This window comes from Aspergillus ibericus (assembly GCF_003184845.1).
Source record: "Aspergillus ibericus CBS 121593 unplaced genomic scaffold BO80scaffold_24, whole genome shotgun sequence".
Lineage (NCBI taxonomy): Eukaryota > Fungi > Ascomycota > Eurotiomycetes > Eurotiales > Aspergillaceae > Aspergillus > Aspergillus ibericus.
In genome coordinates, this window is record NW_020292122.1 from 1 (window position 1) to 16,551 (window position 16,551).

Genomic DNA, 16,551 nt, shown 5'->3' on the forward strand with positions numbered 1-16,551 from the left:
AAACCCTAATAAACCCTAATAAACCCTAAAACCCTAATAAAACCCTAATAATATAGATATAATTCCAGTCAAAGATAATATTTTTTTAGGTTAGTCATGTTAGGGGCTGTACTATTTTACTATAAACTTTAATAAATTTTTAGTAGAAATTATAAAAGCTTATAAATAATTAAATTCCCTGTATAGTTGTCGGGGTCACTTATTTAGTAATAATAATAATTTTTATTAAATCTACTTAAATACTATTAGTAATAATAATAAATCCTAGAAACTTAGTCTTTATAATATAGAATTTATACTTATAAATAATAGTCTATAAATCCGCAGCTTATAACTTCTTAAATATTAAATATATATATAACTTATATTTAGCCGTGTTATCGCTGTAAATTAATATATTATTAATATAAATTATTATAAACTTGTCTAAGTACTTTATTAAAACTTTATTAATAAGTTATTAGAAAATAATAAGTTTATTAATAAATTTAAATAGAAGGACTTGATACTTGAATAAATTATATTATATTTTAAAAATAATAAGATTTTTTAAAATAAAATTTATTCTAATTTAATGGAAACTCTAATATATATTAAATTTTATAAAAATTTTTATATTACGCAGGCGGTCTATTATCTTATTAATAAGAGGTAGGGAGTATGGGTCCTTCTTAATTAGAGTATTTAATTTTTAATAATTTATATAGAAGTAGAGGTCTTCTCTAGATTTTTAAATTATTAGAATAAAAGATATAAAGAGCATGGAATTTAATATAATAAATTTTTTATCTAAATTTTCCATAATATAATCACGGGAGACTTATAGTTTTTTTATTATTATTTTATAAAAAAAAATAATACCTAAAGAATTCTTACCTTCTAGCTAAATCTTATAGTTATAATATTAGAATAGAGATAACATATTAGATTTCTTTTTTAAGAAAATATCTATTAAATTATAATATTACTTAGGAAAGACCCTCTTAATCTTATTTTTTTTATTTATATATAGAATCTCTAGTTTCTCTGTAAAAACCTTCTTGATAGTATTGAATTAAGTAATAAAAATCTCTATCTTTAAATTTTTTAGATATTATTAGAAGCTAGCTGTTCTAATAAGAGCTATCTCTCTATAAAGAAGTCTAATTAGGGCAGGCTTTAGTTCAGGCTTTAAAATTTTAGAAGAAAAATAGTATTAATAGCTTTCTTTAATTAGGTTATATTTTATCTTTACTAGGGTCTCGTACGGGCTGCTTTAATTAGTATAAAAAAAAATTAATAGTGGTTATAAAAACTTTAATTATTTATTTTTTAATTATATCTTATAGTCTCTCTAGGCTATATTTTATTAATATTTATAATTTACCAGGGACTACTCCAAGATAGTCTAGAAAATATTTATAAAAAATCTAGCTTTTATCTTATTCTTTAATGTTAGCTGGCTTGGCTAGATTAGTTAGTAATTCTAATAATCTAATAAAATATTATATTTAATAAACTATATTTTTTTAAAAATAGTATTATACCTTTCCAGGTCTAATATAAAAAAAAAGATGTTTGGAAATTAGTGGCCGTTAATTATAAAATTTAATTAGATTATATATATTAAATAAGTAGTCTGTTTTTTATTAAAATCTATGACAGGGATTACCTTCTTTAAAAGTAGTATTAGAATTTTAAAATATTAGATTAATTTAATAGTAAATTAAATATCTATTACTGAGTAAGTATTAGTTCTGGAATTAGTAAGTATATAAATAAGAATAGTAATACTATCTTTAAAAAATAGAATAATAATTATAAAACTATTACTATTATTTTCTAGTAAATCTTATAAGTTTACTATACTTACTTAAACTTCTAGTTTGTTTAAGATGGAGACTTTTCCTAGATATTATTTTTTATTAATTTAAGTTTTTCTATAGAGGTTTCTAGAGCCTTTACTTATATAGTCTTCTTCTTAGGATATTCTTTATTCTTATAGTTAGGTTTCTTATAGTAGAAATATTTCCTATTTCTTATCAGTATTTTTCTAGTTTCTAATTCTATACTAAAAATTTAGATTAGAGATTTAGAGAAAGTACTCGCAATACCTAAAATAGTAATAAAAGAATAAAATATATAGGATTTTATATAATTTTTAACTACTGTAAAGTTACTTTTAGTATATTTCTTAATTTATTTTTTAATTATATCTATAAAGTTAGTGTATTGTTTCATGAATTTTTTAAAATCTTTATTATTATAATTATATATAGTGAGATCCTGAAGCTTAATAAAAAATTTACTATAGAGATTGTTCTTCTAGATACTCTTATTAATTCTAGCTTCGATAGTAAGATAGTAAAAGATTAAAATAAAAATATAAAATTTATTTCTAGTCTTTATCTGTAAGTTTTGGTACTGGTAATAAATATTATAAATTTTATTAAAATTAGTAAAAATAGTCTTTAGATATTTAAATATATTATCTAAATTAAAAAAGGAGTCAGTAGCATTAGGATAAAAATATAAAATAAAATATTTTTTAATAATATCTTGATATTAGCTGGTAATATATATTTTATATATAATAGGAGTATTATATTAATTAATATTAGCTTTTAATTTTTATTATATAGTAAGAGCCTAATCTTTATAAATCAGATCCATGCTATTACTAAATAGAAAAAAATCTAGAATCTTTGTAAGTTTCTTTATCTTTATAGGAATATTTTAATCTAGATATATTTATTATTATAAAACCTATATAATAAAGCAGTCCTGTTCTTTAGTAAGATATTTAATCTTTTAGATTTATTAATTTTATTAATCTAGAAGATTGTCTTTTTCAGTCTCCAGGATATTAAAAATCTTTAAAAGAATTTCAAAAATTTGTTTTGGGTCTCTCTTGTATCGGTTATTAAATTTAGTCTAATTAAATCTATCTTTTTAGTCTGGTTTATTAGATAGTATTATAAAAAGTTGTTGGTTATCCTTAGAACTAGAAGTCTAAATATTTTCTCTAGCTATTTTATTTATTTATTTAGTTAGTTAGTCAGGTAAGTTTTTTGGCCGTTAAGTATCGCTAAGAACGCGGGATAGGGATTATTAATAGCTTAATAGAAGCTAGCCATGTACAATAATGGAAGAAGAAATAAAAAATAATATTTAAAATTATAAGACGGCCGTTCAACATAATAAAATAAAGTCGTATTAGTACTAACTACTCTAGAACTTTAAGTGTAAGAAGGAAAAAAAGAAAATAAGAAATATTATAGATACTTACTTGAAGAAAATAATAGTAAAGTAAATGAAACAAATATAGTCACATGATCCTGAATAAGGCCCTGAATGAGGCTGCCGTCACATCTTTAATAAAATAATAGTGGATACTCTACCATCCTATTATCTAGAAGTAGATTATACTATAAAAATAGTTAAAAATACTAGAGAAAAAGAGAAGAAGATTCCCTAAAATCTTTTTTACTAGATAAATTAATTAAAGTTTTTAATACTATAAAAGACTTTAATTAATCTTCTAGAAAAAAAATTTATATAAATTAGTAACTTCCCGGTAGCCGCCCCTGTATTATTTATTTTAAAATCTAATAATAATTTATATTTCTACATGGACTACTAAGTATTAAATTAAATAATAATAAAAGATTAATATTTCTTATTATTTATTCAAGAAACCCTCTAACGTATCTTAAAAATTTAATATTATATTAAATTAGATATTATCTAGGCCTTCCACCACATCTAAATTAAAGAAAGAGATAAATAAAAAACTATATTTTATATTTATTTTAGATTATTTAAATAGTTAATAATTTTTTTAGACTTACTAACTATCTAAGCATTTTTTAGTGATATATTAACTAGATCTTATAAGAATTTCTTAATAAATTCTACTCTATTTATATTAATAATATTCTTATTTTTATAAATGGAAGCCTGGTTAAATATTATATCTAAATATAATAGATACTAGGATACTTATAGAACATAAGTCTTTAAATAGATATTAATAAATATAAATTTAAAATAATTATTATTAAATACCTAGAATTCATCATTGAAATAAAGAAGGAGATTTATATAGATCTTATTAAAATTTAAACTATATAAGATTAAGAGATTCTGAAGATTGCTTATAATATTAAAGCTTTTCTAAAATTTATTTATTTCTATTAGTAGTTTTTTAAGAATTAAAAAACTTACTTAAAGTTCTTAATATAGCTTATAAAAAAAAATACTAAGTTTAGTTAGACACTAGAGACTTAGAAGATATTTAAAATTTTTAAAAAAATCTTTATTATTACTCTTATCCTAGTGTATTGGAATCCTGAATAAAAGATTTTAGTAAAAATTAACTTCTCTAAATAGTATATAGAGGAAATATTATTCTAGTAGAATAATTAAAAAATTTTTTATTCTATAATATATTTCTTAAAGAGAAATCTATCTGTAGAATATAATTACTAAATTTATAATAAAAAATTATTAATAATTATCCGAGTCTTATAAGAGTAGAAACTAAAACTTATTATATTCTTTTATTTTAAAATTCTTAGTGATTATTGGAATCTAAAATATTTTATAATTTAATAATAATTTATAGAATAATAAATATATTAAACCTAATTTTTAAATTATTTTAATTTTATAATTAATTACCGCCCAGAGATAATAAATATTTAATTTAATATTTTATTTTATAAGTCTTAGAATATACCCGAGAAAAAAAATAAGTATATTATAAACTAAAAAATCTAGTTATTTTATTTTATATCTAAAGAAGGGCTCAGCTATGTAATATTTATTAAAGAAATCTCTAATATAGAGATTCTTATTTATTTAGAGCCTATAGAGCTAATACTAGATAATTTATAGAAATAAACTAAATAAATTAATAAAGATTTAAAAAAATACTAGGAAGTAGTAGCTAAAGATAAACTTAAATTTTTTAAATAATTAAAGCTAAAGGTTTCTATTATAGAGTATTAATTAGATATAAATTAGTATTTATTCTTTTAAAAATAAGTTTAGATCTCTAACTTAAAGTCTTTATAAATCTAAATTATTTAAAAAATCTATAATAGTGTGATCACTGGACACTCTAAATAGAATTAAATTTATAAAATAATTATTTATTACTATTACTAATTAAATATAAATAAGAATATTTACTAATTTTATTATAACTGCGATAGCTGTAGGGCTAATTATATTTAAAAAAATTATAAATAAAATTTTTTAAAATTACTATTAATCTTTAATTAATTTTAATAAAATATTATTATTAACTTCCTGGTAGATCTCCCGGAGTCTTAAAATTATAAAAATATTATAATTATTATTAACTAGTTAATTAAAAGTATTATTATCAAGACTATTCTAAGTATGGATATAAAAAGCTTCATAAATATATTTATTTAAATATTTTATAACTATTATAGGATATCTTAGTTAGTGATTTTAGACTATAATTCTTAATTTATAAGTGAATTATAGACAATTCTATATAAGACTTTAAATATTAAATAATATTTTTTTACTGTTTACTATCCTGAAATAGATAGTATAATAGAATAATAAATTATAATTATTAAAATTTTTTTATAATATTTTATTAATTAATAATAAATTAATTAGTAAAAATTACTATTTATAATATAACTAGTTCTAAATAATTAAGACTCCGCGTTAATAGGAATAAATTTTTTTTTATAGTATAATTTTTATATAAAACCCCTGGACTTAAGTATTAAAATAAATATTTTAAAATATTATTAAATTAAGAATCTCTAAGAGTAGGTTAAGACTATTCTTAGTAAACTTTAAAAAATTTAAAATATTATTAGTTTAATAATAATAGTAGTATAAGAAGTATAAGAATAATATACTAACTATCAATAAAATCTTATTTTTTATTATAAAGAAAATAACAAGATTTAGTTAGATCTAAAAAATATTATAATTAACTAATTTAATAAAAAACTAAACTAATAGAATATAAAATTCATAGTACTAGAACAAATTAGAATATATACTTATAAATTAGATATACTATCTAAAATTTATCTAATATTTTATATTAATTTACTCTAATCTACTACTATAGACTTTCTATCTACTTAAAAAATAACTAATTAGTAATTAAAAGTTATTATTATAGAAAATAACACTGAAGAATATATTATTGAAAAAATCTTAAATAAGAAGAATATATTCTAAAGAAAATATATATATAAAAAAATATTTCTAGTTAAATAGAAGGGATATACTATATCTATATAAAAATTAGTAATTAAATTTTATAATATTAAAACCTATGAACGCTAGCGTAATCTTACTTATCTAATTCTTTAAAATTTATAATAGGCTAGCTACATTATAATAAAAAAAATAATAATTAAAAAAAACTAAGCCCTATTAATTATCTAGAATTAGAATATCTATATTCTAATTTATCTAGTCTTAGATCTCAATCTAATAATATCTGTAAAAAAAATAGAAATCTCCAGAAAAAATAAGAATCTCTAGAATAATAAAAAAATTTACTAATATTATAAAGAAATTTTTTAAAAAGAATTATCTATAAGTAAATCTAATTAGTCTATAGATTAGATAATTCTTTCTCTAGTAAATTTAATTCTTTTACAGATTATCGTACCTTACGTAGTCCACCCGGCTTCTTAGCCCGTCACACACCCTAATTCCGCCGCATATGCGATCCCCCAACCCCAGTAGGTTAGGGTGTTTGTGACTACGCGGACAGCCATAAGAACAAAGTATGCCAACCGTATGCTACAGTAACAGGAGCAGCCTGCATGAAAGCTTTACTTAATGAGTGGACATTTTAACTCAGTAAGCATCTAGTGCATATTTATTACCTACAGTGTAACAATAGAATTCTTAACATTCTGATACTCAGTCTCATACTGTTAGAAGATGCTTTCTAATTATATTATGAACCCCACTGTCATGTTGGAACTATTATTTTCTAATACTCAGTATAAAGTATTAAAAATCTATTATTTTAGCTGGAATAACAGAAGGAGCTAACTAAAAAGACTCATATATCTCTTATATAGGCTATAGTAAAAATAAATATTAATACAGATTACTGGCTTCCTGTGGCCGTTTAGGGCTTATTTGCGGGAATTAATACTAGATAACTATATTAGGCTACCCACGGATCCCGATATAACTTAACTTTTTATTTTTTATATCTTTATTTATTTTACTTCCTTCCATATTCCATCTCTTAATATCTTTAACCTGGATTTAAGCAGACTCCAGTGAAATAGTTCTCTACTAGAAAAGAAATCTGCTGACTATAGAATTCAACACCCTTGTTAATAAATTACTTGAGAAATAGTACATTCCAGGCCTGGCTATATTGATTATGCATAGTTCCAGTATTTATATAAAGGTACCACCACCATCCAAGATTACCATTAACCTAAGAACTATATAAGAAAAATAAACTTAAGCCTACGGTTACACCTCCTTTCCCTCCACACATATGACCACCATATCTCTATTCTCAACCTGCAGCGCCGCAATGTCTTTAGTAATTGATAATAGCTAATCCACTCCGCATCTAATTTCCTAGTCTACGCTTGTCACTTTTATTATTTGTAATAATTTTATTCTTTCTACTCCTTCTACTACCATTAACACTATAATTAAAGATATCTTATCGTATCATAGTAGGCTCCTAGGCTACTTCTTTTCTATTAATCTCGCTTATCTAAATGAGACTTTATGTACCGAGGTCTACAGGCTTTAATGGCTACTACTAGTTTTTCCACCACAAACTATATTCAACTATAATAGTTATATGTTCATGGCTGCCACATATTTATTAGAATATATAAACAGAGAGGACCTTGGAACGACGCTAAAAAGAAAAATCTAGGACTTACTTGATATAAATGATATATACTTCTCTACTACCGAAGTGTAAAGGCACCTGAACTTATTAAAGAGACTAGCTAAGGGCTATACCTGGAATCTGGAAACACACATTTATTATAAAGAATAATATATTAATTATACTTTAATTACCAGAGCTGGTTCAATGGTTTCTACTATAATGGATTATATAAAGTGGCTGCGCGCTATACTTTACTAGATACTACCTATCTTGAAAGAGGGGCAGTGTGTATATCCAGGATAGTTATTATTAAGTTAGATTAGAAAAATATGCTTATTCCGCCTGGTGCATACCATCTTTATATTATAGGATGGTTTATATATAATTATTATAGAGAATAATTATACTGGCACACGGGTAGCTGGGCTGGATGTGGGATAATAATTAGATTTTTATCTGCTAAGGACTTTATGTTTTTTATGATAGAAAATACTTAAAATATGAAGATTGCAGAGTTAGAGTTAGACTTGTATCTTATTAACTAGTTACTAGGGAAGAGTGGAGCCGACAAAGAGACCCATATAAGAAAACTGAGAGTAAAGTTTAAGGAGATAGAATATATATATAATAAAAGTGTTAAAAGTGTGGTAGCATGGTTGTATCTAGACTTGAAAACAAGGTTACTACTTTCGTTGTTGCTGGGAGCATATACAGGGACATATGTGTATTCTAGATATAGGGAGTATAAGGTGTGTGAAAAGAACGGCAAGTTAGTTATTGATTTGAGAAAGCGTGTGGGGAGCTGTAGTATGCGGTTTTAGCATGTCAGTGGAGAATTCTTCATCATCAAGTACTATAATCCTGAGGCCGAGGCTGTGGGACCAGACTATACGAAGGCTGGGTTTTATGTTGATGAGCAGGGAGTAGCGAAGAGCTTGGGGTTGGATTTGGAGTCCGTTTTGGGGGAGAAGATCTGGTTTAAAAGGATGGCGTGAGAATCATTGCTACTAGCAACAATGCCACCGCGCGAGTATGAGGTGAGAACATCAATGGCCGTCCAAGTAGGACTAGAAATCTTTCTCAAGACAGCAAATGATAATGATAATATCTTGTCCGCATTCAAGATGTTACAAGCAAGACTCTTCATACAGACGCAACTCGTATATGCCAATCATGACAGCAAGATATGTCACAACTCAAAGCCCTCTTCATACCCACCCATTAATCAGTCCGATATACACTTTCTATAGTGAACATCTAACCCACTCTGAATCCACCCACTTCGAACAAAGCCCATCTACTCTCTCCACTTCCCAACATGCACCCCGCCCCTCTTCGCCAACTCCCTGTCAAACTCGCTCTCCCCACCCGTCGCATTCATAATCTTATTTAACATCGTATTCAAATCATCAGACGTGATATTCTCCGTCGCACGGGTCCATCCAAGCTCCTGCGGTAAACGCTCATTTTCTGCTCAATGGTCAGTCGAAATACCCCCCAAAAATAGAAATAGAAATAGAAATAAAAAGAAGAAGGAAAAAAGAAAAACGGTCTCAATGCGAAATCCGATTCACAAACTTACCGAAGAGATACTCTACGAGCGACCGATTGACCATCCCGGTGGTCTTGTCACCCAGTACAATGATATAAGCAGCCGTCTCACCATAGCTGAAAGAATCGCCCAGCTCCGACATGGTATAATTCGGATTGGTAGCCATGGAAGTGTTCACACGTGCTTGGCGGGACATAGCAGCCTGCTTCACGTCGATGATGGGAGAGGTCCAGTATGAGCGGGTCTCGTCGAAGATAGTCTGGTTGAAGTCGTGGTTGTCGCCGAAGAAGGCATCCTGACGACTATCAAAAAATACGTGGTGAGATGAGTGTCAATGGTGCTATAAAGGGGAGAGAGAGAAAAAAAAAAAACCATACCTCAAACTAGCATCATGTTTGTGAAAGGAGATCATGTGATCTTAGACCTAGCCACCTAGTCACCTCCTCCTCGTGTAGTTAGCTAGGTAATATACATACTTAATATCATTAATATTACTGTCACAGGTTATGAGCCCTCATAGTAATAAATTATTAAATATTTATTTTTCTCTATTATTTTTTTATTATTTTTATATGTTATTTATTAAATAGCATCTTTCTTAAGATTTTTTATATCTTAAATTACTATTATACATAGTTTTATAGGTAAGAAAACCTCTACAGTAATCTATTTAACTTAATATCCAGACTTAATATTTATTAATTAACTAGATCTTTTACCACGCGAGCAGCGTGGCTAAATACTTATAATAATATTATCTAAAGACTTATTTAATATTAATATCTCCAAAGCTATTCCTAAGCTTAAAGGCTAGACTAACTAATTATTATAGTAAAAAAATCTATAAAATTATTTATACTTGTATAATCTAGACACATAAGAACTATTTTAAAATAAATATACTTTTCTAAAAAAACTAGTTCTTTATTCTAAAGATGAAAATAAAAATATATATATACTAATTATTTATACTAGTAATAGTAGTACTCTATTTATTTAATAAAAACTAGAACATAGTATCAAGTAAGCTAAATAATATAACTATATTTTATTTACTATATATAACTCTGACTATAGAAAATAGAAGTAATTAAATTATTCTATATTTATAATTTTTAATATTATATATAAAGCTAGTCTTATAGTGTGTTTCTAGAACTATAACTCTGTATTAAAAGTATATATTCTTCTCTAAAAAATATATAAAACCTCTAATTTTACTATAGTTATCTGTCTATATAATAAATAAATATTTATTTACTATAATAATATAAGTAATTAAAAATTTTTTTTTATATATTATATAGATACCCTCAACAAGTTTTACAATACTAAAATTATTAATAATTATATTAAACTCCTGTAATTCTTTATAATAATTTAGAATATATTTATTTTATAACTATTTATTATAAATCAGTATATAATACTAATAAAAAATATAATTCTATTATCTATATATACTTAATTTATATAGTTTAAATATATATATAAAAATTAGTTCTTTTAATTAATTATATACGCGGTTAATAACAAGCCTTAAAATAATATTAATAATATTAATAATAATACCTAAAGTAGTGATTATAATAATTATAATTATAAATATAGGTATAACCATGGATATAATAATATCTATAATTATAATAAAAATTAAATAAATATTTTTATATAATATAAAAAAAAGCAACTTGATACTACTAATAAAAATATTATATAATATATTTTTTATAAATATTATAGAAATTATTTTCTAAATAAGTACTCATTAAATCTAAATAAAAAAATAATTATAAATATTTAAATTAATATAATTACTATATTTATTTTACTTATACTATTATCCGGAATACTATCAGCCAATATAATTAATATTAATTTTAATTTTTTTAATATTTATACTATATTGGTTTATTTTAATACTATTACTATAATTTAAAAAAAATGATATCTAAATAACTCGTACGATTGGATACTTAATTCTAGGATTATTAAAATAATAATTTATTTAAAATATTATTTTATATTTTTTACTTCCTATATACGTACAGCTAAAACCACTACTAATAAAGTTTTTTAAACTATTAACTATAATATTATTTTAATTGAATTAATAGATAAACAGAATAAATTTTATAAATTTTTAAAAATAAATTATATTTAATACATGCTAGCACTCTTATATAATCTTATTTTATATAAGTAATTAATATATTAAAATATTTATATATATATCAAGATTAAGAAAACTACTATTCTTATTTAATATAGTAAGTAGATTAGCTTTACTATTATTAAAGATATTTAATATTTTCTATATATAACTAGCACTACAAGCCATAAAATAATTTAAAATCTATATTTTTATAGTATTTTAATATACTTACTACTCTCTAACCTTATTATTAATACTATTAAAAAAATAGTTTTTTTATTAATTTTAATCTATCTTACGTATTACTATACGGCTCATATCTTTAAATAAAAAATTTATAACTCTATTAAATATATTATTAATTTTAATATTAAAAAAAATATTTTATTAGTATCCTGCAAGCCCTATCTCTATAAAAAAAATTAAATACTATTTATTTTTTATATTAAATTTTATAATCTTAATCTACACATTAGAAATCTTATTTATATAAATATCTATAAATTATTATCTATATATAGTTAAACTAATATATATTACTTTATTACTTTTATTAACTATACCTCTTAGTACTACTAGATATTCTTACTTAAAAAATATAATAAAATACATAATAAGTTTATTACTTTATAAAACTATCTTAAATACTAGCTAAATATTAATATTAAATATATTTATAGTAATAATATACCTGAATATTAATTACTTATAATTTATTATCAAGAATAAGATATTATCTAGAATCTTATTCTATATTATTATTTAAATCTCAATCCCATTACCAAGATTAAGAACTATTATTTAATTAAATCTTATATATTAGTTATAGCGGATAACCAGTTATTTTATTTTCTATAGAATTATATTATTCTTATAATTAACTATATATAAAATAGACTTATATATAGTACTATCAGAAAGACTTCCTATAAAATCCTATATAAAATATAATTAAATATTTTATAGTAAAAAATCCTTAACTACTATTACTAGTATCTTATTTTTAAAAAAATTTATAATAAGCTTAAGAATCATATACAGAAAAACTATTTTATTAAATATTTTAAATTAGTTTATAAAATCTATAATATTTAAACTCATTAAATTATATACGCCTGTAATATTATCTTTAATAAAAAATCTATCTTATAATTATTATTAATAATATCTATATATAATCTTAATTCTATATATTATAATAAAACTAATATAGAAACTTTAATCTAGAAAGATCCTTATCACTAATCACTATTTAATATATTTTTTTAATATTAATAACTTATCCTTATCTCTTTTTCTAATTATTTTATTATAGATGAGTAAGATAGTAACAAGAAACTAGACTAACTATTAGAATATAAATAAACTAATATACTCCTATTTTTATTTATATTTAATAACACTATTTATAATACTATATTTAAACTAGTAATTATCAATAAAAATAATAAGTCTAGAGATTATCTAATTATTATAGATCCTCTAATTATTAATACCTCCCATATAGAACCATTATTAGTAATTAAATAATCTCTATATTATTTTATATATATTTATAAGCTTTCGCACGCTCTTTTTAAATTCTTAGAATTATATATTATTAGTATAAATAATAATCTAGACATACATACTAATATCTTTTATAAATTACTTATTAATAATTATCTTACTAGTATTCTATTTTTAAAAACTATAATTATACAACATCTAGCTAGTCTATAAACTAAAAAGAATATTTTTATTAAAAGATTAATATCTTAAGATACTAGCTATATTTCTATCTTATATACTAATACTATGGCCTGCGCTAAAACATCTAAATAATATAAAATAATATATTATAAAATATAGAAATAAATTAAATAAGATATTTTTTATATAGTTTTATATCTTTATAATACACATCTTTTTTTACTTAAATAAATATTCAAAATTAAATATAATAATATTTATAAGATTTATTTTATTATTAAAGACTTCCAGTAGCATACTAGCAAAGACTATTAAATTAAAGAAATATATATAACTATTATTAAGAATATTAGCTTTAAAATTTTTATTACTCTAATTATTAAATTTTATTAAATCTTATATCATTTTAATATTATTACAGTCTTTTTTAATATTAAACTATGTAAATTAATATATATTAAACTATTAAATAATTTCTAGAAAAATAGTATATATAGCAAGTTTTTTAAATTATTATATAATTTAAAATAAGTATTACACGAGTAGTATAACATGCTTTATAACTTTCTAATAATTAATAATTTTAAATATTTATATATAGATTACTTTGTATTCACAGAAAAAAATCTTTTTATACTTATTTATATTAATAATATTCTTCTACTCACGCTAGATAGTACTATAATTAGTATTTTTAAAATACTATTTACTAAACTTATCAAGTTTATTAATAATAGTCCCTATATTTACTTCCTAGATATTAATATTATATAAGTAGATAAAGATATTTATCTCTCATAAAAATTATATATATAAAACTATCTAAAGCGCTTTAATTTTTCTACTTATAAAATTTCTCTTATACTATATAATTTTAAGAATTTTTTATTAAAGTATAATGGAATAGCAGATTCTAATAATATTAAAATATATTAAAAATATAATGGAACGCTTATCTAGATTATAATTAATATATATTCTAATATTATATATGTAATAAGTAAGCTATTATCTTTTATAAATAATCTTATTAAACTATATCTTTAAATAATAAATCTTATTTAATATTATCTTACTAGCTTTCTTAATTACTATTTCTTTTACTATCAAGGCGGACTTAGTTTTATTAATTTTTATAATATTAATTAGGCCAGCCCCCACTCTCTTAACACGATATTAATCTCTAATTATATATTCTAATTCACTGGGGGGCTTATTTTATAAAATTTAAAAAAATAAATTACTATTATACTATTTTTAACTAAAAGTAAGTATATCGCGTAAGTAATAATAATATAAAAATTAATCTAGCTCTAACTATTATTTATTAAACTGGATATTTAGCGCTTTAAAGCTATATCTATTTTAATAACTCACTTTATAATTATTCATGTAGATAACTAGTCTACTATTATTTTAACTAAAAATCCTAAGTTTTATGTCTGTATGAAACATATCTCTATTAAATAATATTTTATATATTATAAAATATATATAAAAAATATTAAATTTATTTATATTAATATAACTAAATAAGCAGCTAATAGTTTTATTAAATTACTTAAATATTTTATCTATTTCTATTTTATCAAGTAATTCAATATAGTAAATCATATTTAAAATCATATCTAATATTTCTATATCTATATATCTTTTATTTTCTATTTAGAAAATATGAACAATCTTACATATTCTTTTTTTTATATGTAATGTTACTGACTACGTCCTCACTTATAGAAAATGTGAAAAAAGATCACGTAATCTCAGATCTAGCCACCTAGTTACCTTCTCCTCACGTAGTTAGCTAGGCAACACACACACTCAATATCATCAATATTGCTGTCACAATGTTCGAGGATGTCATGACGACTCAGATCATTGAGGGAGAAAGTAGTAGCGTTTGGGGCTGGATTGGTGGTGACTGCTTCCTGGTGGAGGTATTTGGAGAGTTCTGCGTCGATGCCGAGAGCGTTATAGAGGGCGTTGATGGTGTGTTGCTCAGTGATGTCCTTGCCGTTGTGGGGGAGATAACCGTGGTTGGCGAGGGTGTTGAGCATTGGGCAGGGGGCGCGGACTATTATTTCATGTTAACGATGGCTTGAAGTATGGAAAAATCGTGGATTAGATAGGGCTGCTTACCATCGTTTGGGCCTGGAGGGGACCAGGGTAGTGGGTGCGGTGCTCCTCCTTGGGGTGGGAATGCATGGGTTTGGGCAAAGGCCGCGGCGAGACATAGTAGGGGGATTGTCTTCATGATGGAGGTAGTCGTAGTAATAGCAGAGCTGAGTCTGTATTCTGGAGGATTGTTTCCAGGATGTAGATTTAGAGCAATTTATATCTGGATGTAGGCCTAGAGCCAAGCTATTAGTAGATTACAAATACAGGTATATTACTTGCCGTCGTCACCTTGAAGAAATGGCGCCAGCGCTGGTTTTATGATTGTGGAGTAGCAGTTGTAAGCCAGTCATGCGTGAAGATGGAGCAAGTTTCAGATGGCTCCGATCTGGTTAGGGGCACGATGACAGCCCTGGATAGGCAAGTCGCTAGCCATCTTGGACTGGATGTATACGAGCACGGCGGTGGCACCGTTGCGATGCATCAAGTGTACGATGATTGGCTACACTGGCAGCTTTGGAATGCTACGCAGAGCCAAACCCGCTGTACCCATGGACAACGACCTGGGACGCCTGATGCCAAGAACTTGCTATGGTGTAATCACTCGTCCCGAGCAGTGCTGCAGCATGCTCAATGGTTGTCAACACCACAATAGCAGCAGGGTTACATCCCTACATACCTACATGTCTAAAACTGTCACAGTCTGCTGCCTAAATAACGTCCCGTGGGAAGATGAAAGCCTGCTTATAATTCAGGCGGTCATATTCTGTTTTGATATGAGTGACAGCTAATAGGAGGATTATGCGGTGTTTGGATCTTGGGGCAATTTGGCAAACAAGAGTTGGAACGAGCTCCACTGCTAAGGCATCATAATAATGTGATTGATCGAAATAAGATGTTATAATTCGGGACGGGTAAAAGGTTTCGAAACTGCGGGAGGCATTAAGCCGCCCCGTGCCAAGGGATCGGCAGCTGAGCCACCGGCGCGGTCCGGATTAGGGTTAGTGTGATACTTCACGAATACGATGGACCGATTAGGAGAAGGACTTGCCTTTTTGAGACAGGCTATCACGGATACGCCACGAACTGAAGATATTGACCATCAGATTCTTCAAGGAATATATTTCCATACTAGAGGGGTAGCATCTACCATGTTTCGAGAGGGAG

General features: G+C 24.4%; 2 protein-coding genes across 2 annotated transcripts; both read right to left on the reverse strand.

Moving 5' to 3' along the window:
* Positions 1-9,083: 9,083 nt before the first annotated feature.
* BO80DRAFT_476446 (uncharacterized protein) lies at positions 9,084-9,834 on the reverse strand (the record flags this gene model as incomplete). Its single annotated transcript, XM_025723226.1, has 3 exons — positions 9,084-9,340; positions 9,453-9,724; positions 9,800-9,834. 3 exons carry the CDS (start codon positions 9,832-9,834, stop codon positions 9,168-9,170), a joined length of 480 nt encoding a protein of 159 aa, XP_025574380.1. The 3' UTR covers positions 9,084-9,167.
* A 5,160-nt stretch (positions 9,835-14,994) lies between these two features.
* BO80DRAFT_425883 (Cloroperoxidase) lies at positions 14,995-15,556 on the reverse strand. The gene is made up of 2 exons (XM_025719629.1): positions 15,409-15,556; positions 14,995-15,343 (listed from the first exon to the last, which is right to left on the reverse strand). Exons 1-2 carry the CDS (start codon positions 15,521-15,523, stop codon positions 15,051-15,053), a joined length of 408 nt encoding a protein of 135 aa, XP_025574381.1. The 5' UTR covers positions 15,524-15,556; the 3' UTR covers positions 14,995-15,050.
* Positions 15,557-16,551: the final 995 nt, after the last annotated feature.